The sequence below is a fragment of the Drosophila miranda genome, chromosome XR (genome assembly GCF_003369915.1).
Source record: "Drosophila miranda strain MSH22 chromosome XR, D.miranda_PacBio2.1, whole genome shotgun sequence".
Lineage (NCBI taxonomy): Eukaryota > Metazoa > Arthropoda > Insecta > Diptera > Drosophilidae > Drosophila > Drosophila miranda.
The window spans coordinates 24555493-24578396 of NC_046674.1; the positions used below are offsets into that span (position 1 = coordinate 24555493).

The window sequence follows — 22904 nt, forward strand, 5'->3', positions numbered from 1 at the left end:
TTAAAGAAAGTCACGACCGACTGTCTATGGCAGCGCCAATCCATATAAAAGTCGATTAAAATATTTCCCGCTGATTCCCGGCGAATCATGGCCAATGCATGGAAACCTTTTTCATTTTCCGTATTTTAATTGACGCGCATCATGTCAGCGGAACAAAAAACCTGAGGGCGCTGTACGCGAGACAGGGACGGGGTGGCCTGTGGGTGCACCCTGTCTGATAGTTACCCAGTTAGTAAAATCATCGATAGTTGATGCCGGGACTTGATAGATTGGAAACAAGCACAGCAGCAGTAGCAACAGCAGCAGCAGCAAAAATGCAACAAAAATAAAGCGAGAGCCGGAGAATGAGTGGGTGGGTGGGTGGGTGTTGGAAAAACCCTGTATTTCACAGTTGCCATCGGAAAATGCAGCTGACAGCAGCCGCCGACATGAACACGACGATGACGACGGCGACGGTGACGGTGACGGTGACGGCGTTGGCGACGTCGACGGCAACACGAAAGCTCGAAAAGAAAAACTACTGAACTACAAGTACAAAATCTATAGACCACATTCCGACTGCAAGATACCCCCTATTCGGATTGATTTTAGACGCTAGATGGAGAGACATACCTGTCATACCTGGACAATGGCACAGTCTGTCTTTGGGTGGGAAGGAAGGAACTTGATCTCCTCCTGATAGTCTCTGAGATCCAGGCATTAGTCAGACAGGCCGGCAGCCTGTAGATCTGAACGAGTACAGGGTACGGCACCCTTGTACTGTACGAGTACCGTGTCTATGTACGGCGGCACTCGTATAGGAGTAAAGAGGAAGTGGGAATATGTTGAGCGGATACGAGAGTTGGCTGAGGAAATGAAAAAGTCATTCATTTGGCAGTAGCCTATCCCAGCCCACGCAGATGCATACATACGATGTGTGTGTGTGTGTGTGTGTGTGTGTGTGTACATATCTACAGTCACAGTCACCTTCGAAAAATCGTTGACATGTGAAATTTTAATTAAAACATAAATGAAAATAATGCATCGGCAAGAAGAGCAACAGCACCACAGCAACCCAACTCTTATATAAAGTGCAGTAACAATAACGAGAATGCCAAACGAAAATGTCAAAAATATCAACGGCATAAACACGCGTCACCAAGCGGGCCAGGTAGCAGGGGGGTCTGTGTGTGTGTGTGTGTGTGTGTGTGTGTGTGGCACAAAGCTTTTAAGTGCTGTCAGCACGAGCGGCAGCCCCATCAGGCCGAGGCCGAGGCCGAGGCTGAAGCCAAAGTTGGGTAAGGTAACTGCAAAATGGCTGCCTGCTAACATCTTCACTGACTGCAAACTGCAGCTCATTAGCACCTCATACTAGCACCCGGGCACACGCTGGGGCACACGGATACTCTAATACTGAGACACGAACCTGGCACTTTTGGTCGCGGTTGACTTTCCGCAATGGCTGCCTTCAGGCTTCAGTTTCAGCCCCGACGATGCCAGGGATGGCGCGGATGGCGGCTTCCTTTGCACATTGATGCAGAAATTTTGTTGAACCAAAGTTTAGCGCGCTGAGTGCATGTTGCACTTGAGTAAAATGAATGTAATTGCTATTTGAAATCAGGTTGGTTACTTTTTTCCACCTCCACCTCCGCCTGCGCCTCCGCCTCCCTTTCCCTTTTTCCGGGACACGTTCTGGTGCTGGCTCATGATGGGGTGATTCATAATTAGATTTTACAGCCTTCGGGCGCATTATAGACACTCATTCAAAGTCTGAAGTATGTCTTAGTGTGCTTCCTGCTCTAACTTTAAGTGTTTTATAAGAGCTAAATTTAATTACAGGCATAATCTCAAGGAAAGCGCTACGATTTAGTTATCATGAAATAAAAATTTAAATTTAAACTAATCGGATTAATGAAAGATTCCGCTTCTAGAGAAACTTTTGCACTCTGATTTGTTCTGATTTGCTAAATAAATTAATAGATTTTGTATAATTTATTTCATACATAAATTGTCCATGTTCCGACTGCCACCTTTAATGCTCTTTGCCGCTGCCACTAAGCGCCCTCCGCTTAGCCAAGAGAACTGTGTCCAAAGTATTAGGGAATAGATTCTTCATATCTTCACATCTCACTTGATTTTCAATGACCAAATTGGGCCATCAAAGTTTTTTGGAAGCCATCTCCGATCCCTCACCCACGAAACCACTTACAGGCTCGGACTGGACGACTGTCACAAATGTCCGCAATAAAAGTTTTCGTTTTCTCAACTTTTTTCAGCTTTCTTTGCTGACCGACCATAAACTTGCAACACTTTTCCAACACACACATTCTCACACGCAGAAATACATAGATACATATACAGATGTATCTGCACTGACCCACCGATGCTTCCAAGTGATTAAGTCGTCCGTTCGGTGAGAGATATGAGGAGCAAAGGAGAAATATTTTATTGATATCCACTTGTTCTTGTTGTACTGTGTGGCTGTGTGGCTGTGTTTGCACAACCAATTTGGCCCGAAGAACAACAGAAATGTTGCCTCCCGAACAAGCCAAAAAGTCAACAGTCCCATGGGTAGATTTAATAGTACAACGGGGTACGGCAAGCATTTGTTTTAGTTGGATTTTTATACCCTAAAGGAGGGGACCATACGTTTGCCAAGTGCTCTGTCGATCGTCTTCTTCAGGATAAACCCTTTAGGACTTGTTGCTTAGCCCCGAAGATGTCCAGCTAAAATTTTTCACACCATAGATTTCAAGGATCGTACTCGTAAACCCAAAACTTCCTGGGTCTCAGTTTAATGTACTCCATTTAATCTGGGAAAATATGGTTCAAGGGTATCCGGATTTTCGGCCCAAACGATCCAACACTCGTAACTTTTTTGTGTTTTTTTTTTTTTGTGGAAAAGTTGTTTGGCTTAGATGGAGTTTTTGGTACTTTTTTGAAGGGTGGGAGCTGGAGGCTTTTGGGTTTGTCGGGAAACTAGTAAATCTAATTTCTAACCACACACCAACGCACAGGCAGGGGGTAAGGGGGTTGCAAGGGACAGGAGGCAGGAGGCAGGCAGGGGCCCATGTAACTGCATCCGTATGGGAGGAACTTCGTCAGTTTTCGTCAACGGCAGGAGTTCTTCAGCATCAGCATCGGCGTCAGCGTCAACGTCAGCGCCGTCGGCTGTTGCCATTTTTCGAGCTTACCGACTTAGCCAACTTGTAGCTGTTGGCCTGGTAAGCACTTCAGTTAACACTACGCACGCACACACACAGGCACACACAGCCCCAACTTGACTGTACTTATATGTTTGCGGCTTGTTTTTTGGAGAGTTATATATTTTATTTGTTGCAAACTACTACAAACAACTGGCAAAAGCCAAACGCAAACGCAAAGCCAAAGCCCCAACTGGCACTGGGACTGGCACTGGGACTGGCACTGGCACTGCTCTTCCATGCTCTTTACAACTTGGTTCAAGTTGTTCTGCTTCTGCTTCTGCTCCTGCTCCTGCTTATGCTTCTGTAGCATCAGCGGCAGTGGCAGCAACATGTTAGAAGTCTGAAGTGGTTACATGCATACAATCATGAATGAATGCAGATACAGCAGCCACACAAATACCCGTCTGAAAAGGAAACTTTGACCCGAAGTAGACCAGGAAATGGCTTGAATGTTGTTTCTGGAAAAGTTTCCTTTGGGCATTATTAATGAGTTCGATTCCGATCGCTAGTTGGGCGAACAATTTTCTGATTCTAAGTGTATTCATGGCTCACGATAGAAGGTTCTCCGTTGAGTGGTTCTTCCCCAGGGAGATCCTTAATCAATTTAAGTGGACTCTCTTGGTTGGTTCCTTGGTTCATATGGTGATCTCATGGAGGACTACCCGAAAAGATTCCCTCATTCCATAGATTAACAATAAGAACATCATTTTTTTGAGTCCTTTTTTCAGTTTGGCTCTTTAGTTTTCGCATCTTTATTTGCCACCGAAGTGCAAATGTCGTTTACTTTAGGCAAAGCCTGCAATCAGACGCCGAAACCCTCTTTTTTGCATGGCACTGAGGGGGCACGGTGCTGTTATGCGAGCTGTTGTGGGGGAGTGGGGGATGTGCATATGTGCCATTGTGGCACATGGATATGAAACAAAAATGCTGTCATGCCAAGTGCAACGCTAGTCAGAGGCAGCAGCAGCAGCAGCAGAATCAGAATCAGCAGCGGAAGTTAGCAAGCAAAGCGGCGGAAATGTAAAATCAATGTTGTAGCTGTCGCTGTCGTTGTCGCTGTCCTTGTAGCTGAAGCTGTAGCTGGACCTGGCAGTTCCTTGGTTCTGTTGGGTCTGGTGGGTTCTGCTCGTTTTGGTTGGATGGGGATTGGGCCATCCTTCTGCTCTGCGCTGCTCTGTTCTGGGCTTGTGTGGCTGCTGCCTCTTTTGCTTTTGTGTTGTTGCCTCCAACATTGAGAATTGTTGAGGCATTGTTGTCACTGTTTGTGCTGCTGCTGCTCCTTTTTTTTGTGATTGTTATGGCTGTTTTTGATGTTGTTGCTATTATTATTATTGTGCATTTACGCTCGAAGGCGAATTATGTATGTGTGTGGATAAAAAAATGCATAAAAAGTTTTGCTTCTTTGCGCAGCGAAATGTGCAAACAAAATAAACAATCCGAAAAACACTCATGCACACACAGATACACAGGCACAGACGCATGCAATTATGCCAGATTTACAAATACTCACATGCTTGCTTAGACTCACCCCCACAGCCCCCACAGCCCCCCACAAGCCCCACCGCCCTCTTGGCATTTGCATATGTAAATATATTTTAAAGTAAATCTTTTTCCTATCTCTCCTTTTTTTTTTTTTACTTTATTCTCCTTTTTTTGTGGCATACTTGTTTAATGCCTCTGCCTCTGTTATTGTTATATTTTGAGAGCCATTTTTAGGCGCTGTATTTGCTGGGAAGAAGGGTTTCGAGGATGTCTACATATGTATACCTTTTGCAATTATCCGCACTCTGAGAAATTTGATCGGATGCATTGCCAAGGCAGGAAAGGAATAAAGAGGGAATACAAATACCGAGGCCTCAGAAGAGAAAAATCGAATTTGTATTTTTGATGTTTAATCAAAAATTTAAAGCAAAACACATCCAATTAAGCTCGAGTACAATTTTGGCAATATATTCATAGTATTTTGGGTTGAATTGAAGTCACAGGAGATTGAATGCTGTGCTGGTCATCCGCTATTCCATTCGTTCCTCCAAAACATTCTTCCGCCTTCTGTTTTTGTTCATACTCGTATTGTTATTGTTCATTATGCTTTGGGCCTTTGTTGTTGGCCGGGCTTGGCTCTCTCGCCGTTCCCAGCATCTGTGCCGCTCTGTGCCACCTTTTTTTAATGCCTCTTTTGGGAGATTTTTACATTGAGGTGTGTTGATTTTGTTTTAATGCCAAAACAAATTTCTTTTTTGTTCAGAACCTCTTCCTTTGGCAGCTTAATGCCGCAAGCCGATTTCCGCGGTTGCTTTTGGCTCTTGTCGGCGGTTTTCCCCCAGTACTCGCTATTAATTTTAATTACAAACTTTTGGCAGAAAGGCATCTGAATAATTTAACTCTGAAGCCTGTCCGTGGATGTTCTTAATATAAATTTGTGATAATTTGTGTATCTCCATCTCCACAAGCGAGCATTCCCACAAATCAAGTCTTTAATCAAGGTGTTTGTGCTCCAAAGCTAACATTTATATTATATTATATTTAAGCACGAGCATATATGTGTGTCCGCTCTGCTTGGACCTGGTCTAAGCCACAAGGCAAACACAACATAAAGTTTTCTGTGGTTGTTTCAGTTGGGCTTTTGTCGCCTTATCGCTCTGCCTAAAAGTTTTACACAACTTTTCCCACCAACATCCACACCCACACCCACACACACTGCGTATGAGTAATTTTTTGTCGGTTTATTATCATATTTTCTACCCCCGCCTGAAACAGCAAACAGGAAAAGCCAACAAAAGGCCTAAGCATTCTTTTACCTTTCCCCCAACTACAAAGAGCGGACGGAAAAAGGTTGACAGTGTTTTTTCTTGTTCTTTTGCTTGTTCTTGTTCTTGGTCTTCTCTTTTTAGTCAAGTTCAAGAACACAAGCAGCAACAGAAATATGCATAGCTATGAACATTAGTTTCAATTTTTGTTTGCCATTAGAAAAAGTGTGTGTTTTGTAGGTCTCTCCGGCTTACCTTACCTCAGCTCAAGAGCCCAGCCGCACTCACCTTGCCCTCTCTCTCTCTCTCTCTCACTCTGTCTCGCCATCTCCCTCTGTTCATTTATATCTGTCTCTCTCTGCTTAAGAGCTTGTCGCCGCTGGTAAGTATGCAACACTTTTACTTTTTGCTGCTGCCCCTTCTTTTTTTTTTCTTCTCTCCTTCGGGGCGTGTGAAAACATCAAAACGAACTGGGACTGGGTCTGCATCTGGCTCTGGCACTGGCACTGGCACTGGCACTGGCACTGGCTCTGGGGTCTTTGGTATGGCACCGAACAGGTGATAAAGGGGGAAGTGGGGGGACAAAGCTGCTTAAAAACACCAAACCATAACAATGTAACGTCTTGTTGATGCTGTTTCTGTTGTTGTTGTTGTTGGAAAATATTTTACACCTTTACACAAGAGTGCAGAATCTATGGGTTGTATGAGGGATGCGGACCTTATCTGGGTTTCCCCAAAAATATACACACACACACACACACGCACGCACACAGAAAACTGGCAGAGCCAAAACACAAGCAACAAGGTAAACATTTTGCGGTAATTAAGAAAAATTACCTTGCTCAACAAACCAAACAGGAAAAACGGACCCAAAAACAAGAAAACAAAAAAAAAAAAAACACAAAAAAAAAGAACTTGCAAAGCTGGTTTGCCGAACCTTGAAATACCCTGGCCGTAACCAAAGGGCCTTCAGTATTCTGATTGAAAATTGATACTTTAATTTGCCTTAACTTTTCCTTGGAACAACTGATCTCGTGTTGCCCTGTTACGATAGTTAAAGAAAAATATATATATAAAAATGTAGGAAATCGAACAATAATCTTACATCAGGGATTTTCGTTGAGTTTTAATTCATTTCCATTGATGCTTTGTTGCTGAGTTGAAAGCTGCTCAAAATCCAATTAATCCCAAGGCGGCTATAATACACAATGAATCAATCTTGGTGATTCCAACTGCCTATTGAAAAACTAAGATTCTACTTTTGTATAGATCCAAGCCAGACGGAGGGAGGGACGGAGTCGGAGCGAAGTACTGTGGAGAGTAGTACTTTCTTGAGAGGAGTGCAAATTTTGACCAGCACTATAATGCCTCTGCCAATTATAATACCCTCTGCAAGAAAAGCACAACAGCAAAGCAAAGGCCATAAAGTAGTCCCAGCCAAAGCCCCACACAGGCTGACACGGACACAGACACAGGACAGACTTGGTCAGAATGGACAGACGGACAGACGACAGGAAGACAGTTGGAGTGTCAGCTGTGGCAACCCTCGATGGGGCAGCAGCCGCCCCGTTCCCGTTCCCGTTCCCTTTTTTCCAGCATCACTTTGCGCTGAGTCTCTAAGTTTACCATTTCCTAGTGGCTGCGACTTTTTGGTGTTAACTTTAAATTAGCAGCAAAGTGGAAAGTGTTGTCGGTTGGCTTTTAAAATGTTTTGCGGTGTATTTTATTTATCATGAAGTATATCTGGTCGGGCAATTGCCCGGCCCCTCCGTCCTGCCTGTTGTCCTGGCGTCCTTCCCACCTTGTCCCGGCTGTCATTTGTCTGTCTTGGCCATGTTATAAAAGAATGTGTAAATGTCCTTTTCTTTTTGCTCACTTCACGGCTCCACTGCTCCACAGCTCCACACTCTTCCTATTTTTTGTATTTTTTTTTTGTTCTTTTGTTTAATTTACTTAATGTGCTGCTGGGGTCGGGTCCTTTTATGATGTCTTCTTGGGGACTATTTTTGGGCTCCCTTTTCCTTGTTTTTTCTTGTTTTCTTCGGGATTTTATTTTTTGTTTGGCTCATTTACCTTGAGCGGAGAGAGGGGTGTCCCCGCGTTATCATTAATGTGTGTGCTTACTTCCTTAATTAGTGACGGGGACTGGCCGGAAAATATCGAGTAATAAAACACACAAAAAAGTTCCCAACGCACAGATACGCTGGAGATGGAGATATGCTAATTTATGCACTTAATGAATGTTTCGTGGAGTTTCTTGGGAATTGCTTAGCAATGGGTTTTTCATAGTGAAGTGAATCCAAGCTATCCGAATGTGGTACCGATCACTGAGCAGCATAACTTTCCCTTCATACTGTGATCCGTTCTACAGAACCTTCGCACCATATAGTGTTTTATCTATAGTCTATCTTCCCCTAGTCCGGGGTACGTGCTAATTTGCAACTTTTATCTACTAGAAAACTTCCTTGAACCATTTCCCGTTCAAATATTAAACAGAACATGCCTTTGTACCACCTTCAAATTAACATCTGAGGAAAATCCAGCATTTACATTGATTAAAACGTAATTGGCTTGAATTGCTGACAAATTGAATTAATTAGGATTTTACACATTTCGCTAGGGCGACGGAGACGGAGAGAGAAAATTTCGACTCGAGCTTGCAACATTTTTACGTGGCGCTGCGCCCTCTGACACATTGCCAATCACCGAAATTTAATTAAAGCAGTCAACTAAGCGCTCCATTTACCGCTTAAGTCAAAAACGTATAAGTAATTTCATTAACAATTATGACTCTTGCATCAAAGCCCCCAAGCCGGCAGGAGGGGGGCGTGGCAAGATGGCATTGATGTGTGCCACTTGACAAGGCGGTGGGGAGCAGCGGAAGGAAAGCCCAGGGAAGCGTACCATAAAAAATATTTAAGACGCATACCGCTCCGTGCGGCGTGCGGCGTGTGGCGTGCGGGTGAGTGGCAGCTTTCTCCGTTGCTGTTGTGCTAATAAAATCAAAACTGATTACCACATCATCTTCAACGAGCAGAGCAAAACAGAGAAGAGCAGAACAGGGCAGAACAGAACAGAACAGAACAGAACAGAACGGAACCAAGCAAAGCCCTCAAGAGAGTCCCAAACAGAGCGCAACGCTCAGAATCGAAGCATGCATATCATATTACACATACGCCACGTTATACAATTTACTTACAACGTCAACGAGCTGAACGTTGACAGACACGCAACACAACACAGCACAACACAAGACGAGACGTAACGACACGGTGGCATAAAGGGGGGAGGCACGAGGATGCAGAGTGGGTGGATGAAGACAAATAGATGGCAACAGCGTGACGCACATACATACATACATATGTGTGGGTATGTGCGTGTCTGGATGAATGTGCGGAAAATGGCAGCGAGAGCAACAGCAACAGCAACAGAAACAGCGACAGCGACAGCAAGAGAGCAAGAGAGCAAAAGCAAAAACAATTAATTAAGTGGGTGGCAAAGAGATTCCATGACTTGGAGCACGGAGCATGGCCTGGCAAAGTGCAGCGAAAGATAAATCGTTTTGCAATAGCGCTATAATTTAATCAAATTTGTCACTTTTACAATTGAGCAGCTCGCGCCAAGACTGAGGGCCCAGAGAACCCTCTCCTCCTGGTGAAATTTATGAATGGGATGGCTGGGACAAAAGGTGATGCTGTGTGTGCGTCTGCCTGGCTGCCTGCCTGGCTGCCTGCCTGCCTGACTGCCTGGCTGTAACTCAATCTTCTCTCTCCGGGTAGGATGCCGTGTCACGACACCAGCTCTGAGCTTTTCTGTGTGCGGCCAAGTGCGTGCCCTGCGTTCGCACTTTGTAAATTCAATTTGAAATGCGCTCGATGCGCACAAAGGCAGGTACAGTTCCGCCCCGTGCCCGTCTCCGTCCCCCCTCCGCCAAAAACCCAGCCCCAGTCCCAGGCCTCGGCCTCGGCCCCGGCCCCGACCCCGAATACAGCTCCGCTGGCTATTGTTGTTGAGCTGCAGTTAGACCCTTCCGATACCCTACAAGTGACATTACGCAGGGGTCGATCGGGTGTGGGTGTGGGTGGGGGTGGGGGTGAAGCGCCCGTCGCAATGATGGCCAAACAAATGCCATCGCTGCCAGGCGGCTAAGCGGTTTGTCAGCCCGATGGGGGCAGAGGGCCCCCTCTGGCAATGTTGACGATAAACGTCATGGACGACGGCCGCACCTGGACATGGCCAGCTGCAGAGGAAGTTCCGCCAGTCTGCAGTCTACACTGAGCGTTCAGGTGGAATCGATTGACCGATTCTGTAATTGAATACTGGTGCACCAGCCACACGCATTTTCTGGCAGTGTGCGCCGCGCCGCTGGCATGGAATGCCCGTGGAATTGTCGCTAAAACTGCCAACAAATTCTCAGTTACGCGCTCACGTTCATGGTGATCACACACAGATAAAAGCCCACGCACACACACACCCACACAGAGCTAACTTCAGAGGTGCCCAAGCACCTCTCTGGGAATGCACGAACCAATTTCAACAAATCTCCCTCCTGCGGGTGGCACCCACCCACTGCCAGTCAAGCCCAACCTTCTACTGCCATTGCAATGTTAAACATTTTATCAACGATACGCAAAAAAAAGAACAAAAAGTAAGAAGGTTTTAGTTGAAAACAGTCCAACTGTTGGATACCCAGTAATAGCAATCGAAAGAAATCTCCATCGCACTCGCATGTGATCATATGGTGGCTGGCAAGAACGATATATAATTGAACTAAAGATAACATAATTGAATAGGTTAGATATTAAATGTAGTACCTTCGAATGCCATACACCCATGTACTCGACGAATGCTGGGTATTCAAAAAGGGAGAAGAGCGAAACTCGTTCGAATTTTTAAACAAAAATCCAAAAACGTTGGCCATAAACGAACAGGTAACCAAACCATTGGGGAGAGCAAGTATTGAAAGAGAGGAGAGTGGGGAATGGGGAGTGGGGAGGGGGCTGTTGTAGCTTCCTGGATGTTATTTTTCAAACATCAAATGTTCGGGGCAACGTTGACGTCAACACCAATGGGAGACCAGGGCCAAAGCGACGCTTCTTCCAGCTGTTTTGTGGATGAAGGCATCATTCCCTTCTTTCGTACTTTCGTCCAATGGTCCCAATTGGCTGCATTTCCCAGGTCGACCATCTGCCCCACCCCCACCATCCTGTCACCCCTCTGGCGCTCCACCTGACCTGACCATTTATTGCAATATCAGAATGTTTCCTTTCCGCTCTTGAAAATGATTGAAAAATATTCGTTGTTTTGAGTGGAAACTTCTTCCATGGGTCTCCTCTTTAAAGTTGACTTTAATTTTTCGATTTATATGGTCTGCTTGCAGGGGATCCTACAAGGAATAATGCTCAGGCTTCTACTGGTTCATGTAATAACGATATGTGTGCTACTAAAGAATGTTAAGTCTGGTGTGCCTATTGGTAAGTCAACGAACGATATAATCGAATGAATTTGACCCCTTACGAGCAACTCTCGTTGCTGTCCTTTGTCCTTGAGTAAACAATGTGTGCGTTACCGTCTCGTAGGAACCGGCGGCCCATCAATTATCTTGGAAGGCAAGGATGCTTTGTTAACCTGTGTCGTGTCTGAGAACTCCATCAACAATACAGTGATATGGAAAAAGGGTGACGAGATTCTGACCGCCGGCACAGTGCGGGTAACCAAGGATCATCGTGTGCGCATCCTGCACGATGAGAGTAAGTCCTAATGCATCACACGAACCCCCAAGAACAGTAACCGACCACAATTATTTGGTGTTGCCATTCAGATCCAAAGGGTAAGAATCTGGAGACGGGCGGTGAGGTTTGGGTGCTTTTGATCAAGAATCTCAAGGCCGGCGATTCGGGGGCCTACAAATGTGAGCTCAACTCCGATCCTGTCCTCCGCAGCATCCACATACTGACAGGTGAGTGAGGAGCCTCCCATTCCCCTCCCCATCCAATTTAAGCTGACCACCATCTGCCCAATAGTCAAGCAGCTGCAGTCGTCGACAGGAGGGCCCACCAATGGCACGGATGTGTCCGCGGCCGAGTCGAGTGACGTGTTCCTGCTGCCCCCGCCGCTTGATGCGCAGGACAATCGCAGCTTCTGGCGGCCCAGCCAGGTGGCCCCGCTGGTGACCCACGACTTCACAGAATGCTGCGAGCGCGGAAATGTCTCGGCCCAGTGCATGGGCTTCTGCAACGTACACAACATCCTGGACGGGACGACGGGCATCGATCCGGAGGCCTGCGAGAAGGACTTCCCCAGCATAGTGCGCTGCATGGCCGACGGACGCAATCACGTGCCCTGCTGCGTGGACAAGCAAATACCGGACCTGTGCCAGGACATGTGTCGGGGCGAGTACACGCCATTCACGGACAGACTGAAGACGCGCGTCTCCTGTGTCCAGCACACGCTCAGCGGTCTGCAGTGCATCCTAAAGGGTGTCCAGCTGATTCCGAGCATGCCCATCTTCGTGACCATCGAGAACGTCAGCGAGACGAGCGTGAGCATCGGCTGGACGGCGCCGGAGAAGCTCACGGACCGTGTCTCCAGCTACACGGTAAACGTGACTACCCTGCACAGCTTCGACGAGGACGAGTTGAGCGGCGAGATCGTCCACAGGACGGCCGCGGACTCGGCGGAGTCTGTGGCCCTGCACAATGTGCCCGCCAACCAGACCCAGCTGAAGCTCGACGGCCTCACCCCGCTCACCATGTACGCCGTGATCGTGACGGCTGTGAACGAGTTCGGGTCCAGCTTGCCGAGCGAGCGGCTGCGCTTCTTCACCCACACGAGTGCCTCGGCCGCAGAGTCACGGGCCGGCACCACCGACAAACAGATGATGCCCACGCTGCCCGACATCCGGCAGTGCTGCGAGGACAATGGCATGACCCACCGCATGTGCCTGGACAAGATGTGCGATCCGCAGAAAACCGATCTGGCCACGCTGCCCGACTTCATGGTCTGTGCCCCCTGGTCGAACATCACCTTTACCTGTCTGGCGAACAACATTGATCATACGGCCTGCTGTCGCTCTCGGGGCATTCCCTCCGCCTGCTTTCCACTGTGTGCTGGCAAGCTGACGTCCCTGGACTTTAGTTTGTTCAAGTAAGTCCTGGCACTTAGGTATCCAGTATACATCACACCAATATTTGTAATCCATCTCTGCATCCCCTGCAATGAATTGATTAACCAATTAGGCCCAAATCCTCCCATCCCCATCACCTACATAGATTCCTCCAATCACTTTACATATCTAGGGATTTGAAGGCACTCATTTTGGAATTCCTGCTAATGACGCCGCTGTGTGGAGCGAGTTTTTACCAAATGCCAATTACAGTTCTGTTCTGTCTGTTTTCGTGCAGATGCCTGCGCTTCATGTCCGAGTACAGCAGCTGCCTGTTCCAGGGATATGGCGTGCTGGCCGATCCCCCATCCAAGCTGCGAACGGTGGCCAAGACGGACAACTTTGTGATTTTGGACTGGAATAAGCCGAAGCGCCTGGCCGACACGGTCAGCACATATCATGTCAAGTTCCGCCGTCTCGGTGTGGGCGATGACTATCTGACTGTGGAAAAGGTATCCTATCCCCAGTAAATTTCCTCCCTCCTGTTGTTTGGCTAATTCATTAAGCTCCGCAGCGCCAGCCACCACTGATACTTGAGGGCCTCGAGTCGGACATCTACTACGAGTTCTATGTGGTCTCAATAAATGCGTACGGCAAGAGCGAGCCGTCGCCGCGCCTGATTACCCGCACCCAGCCCGCCGAGCCCGTCCAGGCCCCGACGTCCAGATATAACATGACAACGTGTTGCCAAGCCTCGGGTTTGCTGCCCCAGTGCGCCCCACTCTGTTCCTACAACATTCGCCTGTCGGACATTGAGCGCCTAGGTCCAGCATGTCGGGCACAAATGCGTAAGTAGCATCTCCAGGACTGGGTCTCATCTCATCCCCTTCCCGTCTTCCTCCAGTGCTTACACACTGAAAACACTAATTAGTGCCAGGATATCTATAGGGGACCAGGGACATACTCCTACTCGTACTCGCACCGGGAGGGGGGAGTGGGGAGTGGGAAGTAGGAAGGGAGACGGGAGAACAGGCCTATTGTTCTGCCCTGGTTGGGACTTTTTGTTAATTTAATGAGCTCTTTTTGCAGTTTTCGCTTCGTTTCGTATCGTTTGCCGATGCAATTTGGAATATTAAGTGGATACTCTTGTCATTGGGCATAATGAATTTTTCGTACTTATGCAAATCAATTTTTAGTTAATTAGTCGCACACAATGGCCAAAATGGCAGGCAGGCAGACAGCCAGACAGGCAGACAGACAGACAGGAGGACTCTTTATCTGCCTATCTTTTGATAGGATATTCGTACAATGTTTTCATCAGCGAACTCTGCCTGTAATACCTTTGTCAGTGAGGCTGGTCTTTAAGGTTATTTCAAATTATTTACTTAAATTTAAAGCTGATTTTTTGCACAAGTATAATAGATTCATCGATTATGGACTGGCCGTTTTGCTCGACCATTTTGTCCATCCACACAATTCCGAGCTCGTGAAAATTCCCATTTCTATCGCCAAAAAAACTGGGTCAAGTGGTGTTTTGGTTTGATTTTGAATAGAGCGAATCAAATAATAATCTGTTGATGCAAGGTCGGGTCTATACGGTGGAAATGGCCTCATATCCCAATGTAGCTCCAATAACATTTGGCCACTGATAAAAGATGTACACTGGTAGGTCTCTTTCCATTAAATATTCCCATATATCCAGATATCTTTAGGTGGTAGCACAGTGGGTGAACTTACAAATCTAGCAGGAAAAAATCCATAGCTTCTAGAGTAATATAACATACATAAATCGACTTTTAAAGAATATGTATGTAGAAAAAAATGTTAATTTTCAAAATAGAGAACAACTTTTTTGTTGGTATAGTTTTTATATAAAGTCAAATAATACCAATAACAAATATTTCGATTAAAATTTGTCACTGTGCAGACCAGGATACCCCATCGAAGTGGCAAGTTCAGCTGCAGATGCAGAGTGGTTGAATATCATCCCAATTTCGTGCCACATGGCGTATGGGCAATGTTTGCCCGTTGGACAAGTTAAGCCACTTATTCAATTATTTATTTAAATCTTCAGCCAAAGTATTTTGATTAATTATTGTCACTGTGCAAACCAGGATACCCCATCGAAGTGGCGAAAGTGGACTTTTTATATATTTTATATGTTTTTGCCAGCATCAATTTTACCTCGAATTTCGTGGTGTTCTTGGTCCTGGTCGACATGTCGTCTGGGTAACGGCGGTTTTCATCAACCATTCCCCTGTGCTCGTCGTCATCGGACGTTCTACTTTGAAGCCTCCAGAATGTAATTTCTCAGACCATAGTAGGATGGCTTTCTTTCCTTTTCGGAAGTATATTAGCAACTTATGCAGAAAATTTGTTTTTTATTTTTAAGCAACTTGTTGTCGATTGTATTTCTGTTTTAAAGTTTGAAAGTGTATTTAGAGACAAATAAATCTGAAACATCTGTGCGAGTTGTGCAAGAAACACGCTACAAAAATGTGAACATTCGGTTGAATTATCAGCAAAGATTTAAAGTTAAAGATGTTTTTCTATGAGACGAAACAGCCCCAATTTAAAATAACCTCTTCAGGGGTATACGAATCTAAAAAGACTTTTTCGGCAGCACAATAATTGAGTGAACTGGGAACTATGACGAAACAATGCGGGGTCCCTTGTATAGAAAAGCCAACCTATTGATTATTTTAACATTGATTTATTTCTGAAAATTTTGTGACTGTGAATATTTAAGAGCTACACTTTAAATGTTACACATTTTAGTCGTCGGAAAACACCAGCCAACAAAGATACTCTCCATCAAAATAATTCAATAGCCACTTCGGCCGAAAGATGACTGGGCAGAATCATCCCCAATCACCTTGTCTTGCCCATGATGGGGAATCTTTTGGTTAATTTCCTGTAAATTGGTCCAAGTTGTTGACTCATGGGAAATCCTTTAGAGTGGCGGGTATTAGGGAGTAAATTTGTAAATTGATGACTTCATGTCACAAAATGAACCATAACATTTGCTAATGCGAGTATCTCCGTCCCAGAGAACAATGAGCCGTAACTGAGTGGCAGGCAGGCGGGGAGGCAGTTGGCAGTTGGTAGTTTATGCAAATTCAGCCACGATATTAACCAAGTTTTCCTATCCCTAGCCATACTGGCACGCTGTGCAGCTGGCGGACGTGATCACAGTCCGTGCTGCAGTCGACGCGGCGTCATTAACGCCTGTATGCCCCTCTGCCGCGGCGTCATGCCACTTGCACTGACCACCAAATCGGCAACAGCAACTGCTGCAACAAATAGCGCCAGTAGCGGAGCAGGAGCCGGAGCAGCCTCAACATCTGCATCATCATCATCATCATCATCATCAGTAGCTGGAGCATCAACGACGGGAGCAGGCAGTGTGCCCGATTGTTTATCATATGCCGGGAACATTCTGCAATGCTTTGAGGAAGGTAAGTTGTAGTCATGGCAGCTGCCAGAACCTGTCTATATCTGTGCCTGTATCTCCCTCCGAATACGTACTGCTGTACTGGTGATGAGCACAGCTGTGACTGCAATGAACGTGAATGAAGGGAAGAGCTCGATTCAAGAGTGGGCAGACTGCCAATCTCCACTTGGGAAATGCAGCAATTGTACAGATTTTCCGAGTTAAATGAAGTGAAAGATGTGTGCGCCTTCAAGATGTGAAGAGATGAATCATTATCCCAATATTAGGCGCACTTTCCTGCAACAACTTCGGCCAAAGCCCATCACTGTGAATGCAGCACAGTCTCAGTTCACAGTTACAGTCATAGTCGCAGCTCCTGCTGCAGTCACTGGGTTTCTGGGCACACCCCGTCCGTTGTGTGTCTGTGTTTGTCTTTCTGTTTATCGATGGGCTGGTGCTGGTGATGGTCCTTTGTCCGGGCCTGCCTGCTTGCTGGGGCTTGTGTTTGCAGCTAATTCTGTTTGTTCAATTGCGTGTCTGTGCACGTCGAGCATACGCACTGTTGCACGCCATTGTGCGCTAAATTATTTGGGCAGTGCTTTAGGGCGCACCAACCACAGCATGGCAGACAAAACCAATATTGGCCAATTAAAGTTGCATTATAAAACAAAACACCATCTCTCTGTCTCCCAGGCACACAGAACATTCCCGGACCCCCCGAAGATGTGCATGCGACATTTGTGAACCAGACCAGCCTCAGTCTGGCCTGGACAGCGCCCGATGTGGAGAGCAGCAGCAGCAATGGCAGCAGCAGCAATGGCAGCAGCAGCAGCAGTGGTATTAGCAGCAGCAGCAGCAGCACATCACCAGGTGATATGGTAACCGGCGACGAGCTGGCAGCTGGAGCTGTGGCTGTGACCGGAGAGGTGGCCGCACCAGCGGATGCAGCCAAGGAGCCGTCCATCGGCGATGCCACAAGTGAAGCGGAGGATATTGATTTTATTGTGCAGTATGGCAGAGTCAATAACATGACCATGTACGAGACAGTTGCCAAATTGGAAAATGTGAGTATATTTCTGGATGGACAATAGACACTCCACACACAGACTTTTCCCCCAAAACTATCCTACCATCACTACCATTCCTCCGTCCCTCTACCCGCACCTGTGACTGGCTTGGCAAAAGGTTCCTCCATCGGGATTGGAGACACAATGGAGCACTTCATTTGCATGGGGACTGGGGTCTGGCCCTACAGCATGGGGCCTGGGCCTGGCAGGCGGTCCTTATTACGATTTGCCTTTTGGGGCCAAAATGCTGACATTATATATTTCGAGTGCCAATGGAATTGAAAAGAGCTTACAAATTGCCTTGTCTGAGTGCCAGTCCGACGCAGGACAATAACCATTTCCAAAAACTTTTGGCTTGGGGAACACTGCCAGCCGAATGTGCCGACGAGTTAATGAACAGAAGTTCGAACTAGCTTCCAGCAAAGCCTGGAGAAATCTGTTCAAAAAGTATGAGAATGAGACGTCCAGCTCTTGGGCCCCTTTGAGTTCTTAAAAATCCAACCATATCAACGGATCTCTATTGCTATTAGTGTCGGATGAACGCACAGACACATTTAGAATGGCTTGACTGTGAGTGGATTTATTTGAAGCCATATATTTCTGTGAATATTTAGGAATACGAAACCTGTTTACGACAGCTCTGAAAATAACATATCTGACACAATTAATAAGCGAAAAACAGTCGCGCTTCCAGCACCTCCATTTCGATTGGGGTGGGGTTGGGGTTGGGGTTGGGGTGCTTCAAAAGTATAAGTTCAACTGCAGATGCAGAGTGGTTCAATGTCACAATGTCATACCGCATGTCGTATGGGCAATGTTTGCCCGTTGAGCCAGTTAAGCCACTTATTCAATTATTTATTTAAATCTTCAACCACCGAGTAAATCTCACTAAATGCATATATCGACGGCCATTGTTTATCCACCAAATGAAATCAATTGAAATTCTTCCCGCTCTTCGACCAAATTTCCACTGCAATCCTCTCCAACCAAAATATATTCACCCTACATACACACATATACATTCTCGTAGAAATATATTTATATATAAGCACTTTTTTTTATTGGTCAGCCATCGCTAATCCAATTCAATGTAATAATCTTTGAACTCTGTCCAAAGGGGGGATGTGGATGTGGATGTGGCTGTGGCTGTGGCTGCGGATGGGAGCTGTTAGCTTTGGGAGCTTTTGATACGAAGCTATGGGTAAAGTTTTTGACGCCAGCTCGTCGATGCCTGAAGAGGGGCAGGGTGCGAACTGGTGCGTACTAGGTACTAGGGGGCTTATGGACGCCATATGCATGGGCAACGTGAAAACGTGACTATAAACTGGAAAAAATGCAGGCGATCCAACGCAACTAAAAAAAGAAACTACAAAAAATAAAACGAGTAAAGAGTAACCAAACCAAACAACGGACCAAAGTTGGCTCGAGCTTTGCCATTGGCATTGTTCGTGTTGTTGTTGCTGTTGTTGTTGTAATTTTTGTTTGTTTTTGCAAATGTAATATTTGGCGTTGTTGTTGCTGTAGTTATTGGCTGCTGTTGTCACACATCAACGCGCACTGCTGGCAGCTGGGCCTGCTGTTGCCGTTGTTGTTGCTGTTGTTGTTGCTGGTGCAGCATCATGGCCATCCACAGAGTTATTGGCCTCGAAAAAGTTGCAAATGCTAAAAAATACGACAGCAGCAAAAGCAGCAAAAGCAACAACGCTGCCAAGAGTTTGTCGCGTGTTGATGCGCACAGAAATGTATTTAACGTGGGGTCGATGGTGGCCGAGCTGATGCCCGGTGCGGCTGCGGGGGAGGGGCCATATTCAACCTGACCACGACGACCTGCCAATGATGCCCCCAAAGCCTCCGCATCGATGGAAGATGAGCGCGTGCTTGAAAAACAATCGAACCCCTGGTGCTGGCTGATCGTTTTCCACCACCCTTTACATACCGATAGTTCTTCACCCAGAATCGATAAGGGAAGATCCTTCTCGGCAGAGGAGTTCTATGAACACCATCATCCACTGTGAATCGGTTGTTTCTTGAGAATTCCCCTCAAAGAGAGATCCTCTGGAATCTGCTTGCGTATCTCCCATCACGCGGCCATCACTAGACCGAAAAACGAATCGATATGGGAGATACCGTGTGGTGTCAGCATTGCTTCGCAGTTTTTCCTTTTCTTCTTTTTGTTGCTGCTGTTGTTGCTGCTGGTGTTGCGGGAAAATTCGTTCGCCCTCTTCGATGGCGATGGTCTGGGTTTTGTTTGGCTGCTTTGGTCAGCAGGGCACGCAGCTGTTGCGGCTGTTGTTGTTGGCTTAACTTGGGGCTAGCTTGGCTTGGCTTAAATGCTTTTCAGTTTCAGTTTTTTGCGCTGCTGCTGCCACCGCCTGGTGGTGTCAAATGGTTTAAACGCGCCTCTCTGCAGATCTTCCGCGGCCCCGGCTGCCGCTCCGCCACCCGACCGGATGGGTTATGGTATCGTATATATCGTATAGGTTCATGGCTATCGCCGCAGTCTGCAATGCGTTGACTCAGTGTGACACTTTTATGGACAAACTTAATTGCTTTTGGACGTGTCAGAAATACTGTTCCGGAGCGGCAGCTCTCCGCTAAATATCAATGGGTAAATGAATGGAAATGGCGTAGTCAGCCGCTGGGCCAAGACTAATGGACGGTCCACAGTTTCATCTGTAAATGGGTCCCCCCTCCGTCCCAAGCAAAACCCAACCAAAGCTAACCAAAATGTTAGCATTAAAGGTAATTTCCCAGCCAATACCAAGACCAAGACCAAGACCTCTCTGTTTTTCCTCTTGGGCCACCTCGGCCGCCTCTGCCTACTCTGCCTCTTCTGCAACCCTTCCCGATTGAATCAGTGCCAATAATTTGGCAATTTCTATTCGTCGCCAATGCACGGCGGCATTGTGTCACCAACATCAACATCAACGACACAACGACATCAACAGCACACAAAAACATTATTCGACTCTACAGGATATTACGTACCATCTAGGAGCGGATAGGGGAGGGGGCACGAAAATGGAGAACGGAAATAGAAGGTTTTCCTCGACAGTCGCATTTTTCCAATGATTCCTCCGTTGACTCCCGAAAAGACGTAACTTTTGTGATGATTTTTAGGGCCACCGCTCTGCCTGCTCCACTCTGCCTGCTCCGCTCGGCTCCACTCTGCTCTGCTCCGCGTTAGTTGGAGTTGACTTTTATTTCTCTGCTGTTCTGTTTGTGCTGCCAAACACACGACCATAAAAAACTTTTTAATGTAGCCTGCAACACTGACAAAAAATACACCGCAAACGGAAAGAAATGACTGCGGGGGGGAGGGGGAGGGTGGACGGTGGACCCCGAAAGCTGACCACGACCACGACCATGCCAGAAATTAGAAACATTAAATATTCTGATACAGTTGCGAAGGAGAGGAGGGGATAGAAGAGGTATCGTCACCCTCCTGAATCCTCCTCCGGTCTCCTGTCCCATGTCTCCTGTCTCCTGTCTCCTGTCTGAAGGGGTTATGTTATGGCGATTATGTGCTTTGTCTCTGCAACTCCTGCTACGGGGCCAAGACAACTCCTAAATGAGCAACCAGGGACCTAGTTTTATGGCCGGAGTGTGCCCCGAGTTCATGGAGAGAGAGGTAGAGAGATATCCGTGCAAGACTTGGCGCTAAGCATTTTGAATATTTATTCGTTCAAGTAGTTGCTGGGGACTCACCTAAATTCCTGGCGGGGAGAGGGAGAGGGAGAGGGTGAGGGTGAGGGAGCGGCAACGGGATATCTGCATTAATTATTCAGCCTAGGACCCCGCTCGTCATGCCAATTGTGGCACATTTAAGTTGCGGCTATGTAATTACCCAAAAAGGGACTGGACTGGACTGGCTGAAAGACTGAAGGACTGGCCACTAAAGCTAAAGTGACACACAAAATGGCCAACTAAAAGTCCTTGGACTGCTATTAGTGTTTTTCTTTTACCCATTTTCTCTGCTTTTCTTTGGGTTCGGTTCGGTTCGGTTCGGTTTGGTTCGAGAGCCTAATAAATCGTTTTTCGCTTGGCCCTTCTGGCTCTCTATTCTGTTTTGGGGTTTGAATTTAATGCGTTTTAGATAAGTTTCTAATGGAAGGAAATTAGTATTGAGCCGGGCAATTTATTCTCCCGGGGCCCTGCCCACTAAATTATAGTTTATCAGAAATGGGTTTCTGTCTAGCTACCTGTGTCAAAAGGGGTTACTCCCTGGCTGGAGTTGGGATCGGGATTCGGATTGGGATTCACTCCTAAATGGGGTCGTATCGTATTTGACAAGAGCCGTCACAAGCAGCGTGGACAGGCCAAGCGGACCCCGCACTCAAATTGAGATTTACGACTGAGCCTAGGCCCGAAATGGCCAAAAATACAACAGCAACAAAAAAAAACCTCTAGCCAAATGCGAGATGAACCCCGTATGAACATATTTAGCGATTTCTGCCGAGCAACACAAACAGCTCTCCGAGCAGATGTCCAACATTGGCCCGACATTCTGACACTGACTTACATACTGAAAATGACTCGCAGAGGGGCACGCCAAATCAAATCAAATCAAATTATTTTAGCCAGATTATTTGAGTAGCTGAAACGCTGAGCCGAGCTGTGGATGGAAACAAGTTAATGCAGCCCCGAAACGAACTGACTTTGCTTTTGAAAGCAAACAGCACAGCACACAGCACGGCCATACTCGTTAAACGAAATAAATTACTTAACGCGCCGCATTTTTTCGCACTGGCCACGCGGCCAAAAATGCAATTAAAGGCCAAAAACCGCACCGACGACGACGACATCTGCAAGAGATTACAAAAAAAAAACAACAAGCAGAGGGCCAAAGAGAGAGAGAGAGAGAGAGAGAGAGAAACAGCAGGAGAATCGGGCCTTTGTAAATGATTGAGATGGGTTTTGGAATGGAATGGCCGGGGTGTAGGGTACCCAGGAATTCGAGCTATGGGGGTTCTTCCAAGAATGTCACCCAAATTATTTGGTATCCCCGAATATTAATATTTGGATTTGATTTTGTATTCTATGTTACTGATGGACTGATCAGTTATCAATCATCGGTTGTCAGTCATTCAATAGTTGCATGCATCCCATTGATGGGAATCCATGTGCCACACTCGTTGGCCCCCGTGCACTGTGCAGCGCATCCGAATGCCCCACGAAGCTGTAACACCAACAGATTACGCTAACGATTTTTAATGTAGATTTGGCTGGGGTCGAGTGTCTGTCCGTGTCCGTGTCCGTGGCCCGAACTCCATGCATAGACAACTGGCCCCGAGATATAGCTGTCAATTTCGTGGATGGCTTTTGAAACAAAATAACGTCAATGTGGGCAAGGGACATGGAGATGGA

General features: G+C 46.6%; 1 protein-coding gene across 2 annotated transcripts in view; it reads left to right on the top strand.

The window, feature by feature from the left end:
* Nucleotides 1-22904, top strand: part of LOC108152962 (Ig-like and fibronectin type-III domain-containing protein 2) — a 72342-nt gene that overhangs the window by 44850 nt on the left and 4588 nt on the right. For both annotated transcript variants that reach the window (XM_033386802.1, XM_017282665.2), the window contains exons 3-10: nucleotides 11313-11406; nucleotides 11512-11682; nucleotides 11754-11891; nucleotides 11956-13078; nucleotides 13336-13549; nucleotides 13612-13885; nucleotides 16193-16495; nucleotides 17164-17534. In XM_033386802.1, the coding sequence (XP_033242693.1) occupies nucleotides 11313-11406; nucleotides 11512-11682; nucleotides 11754-11891; nucleotides 11956-13078; nucleotides 13336-13549; nucleotides 13612-13885; nucleotides 16193-16495; nucleotides 17164-17534 (2688 nt within the window). The remainder of the gene's footprint in view (nucleotides 1-11312; nucleotides 11407-11511; nucleotides 11683-11753; nucleotides 11892-11955; nucleotides 13079-13335; nucleotides 13550-13611; nucleotides 13886-16192; nucleotides 16496-17163; nucleotides 17535-22904) is intronic.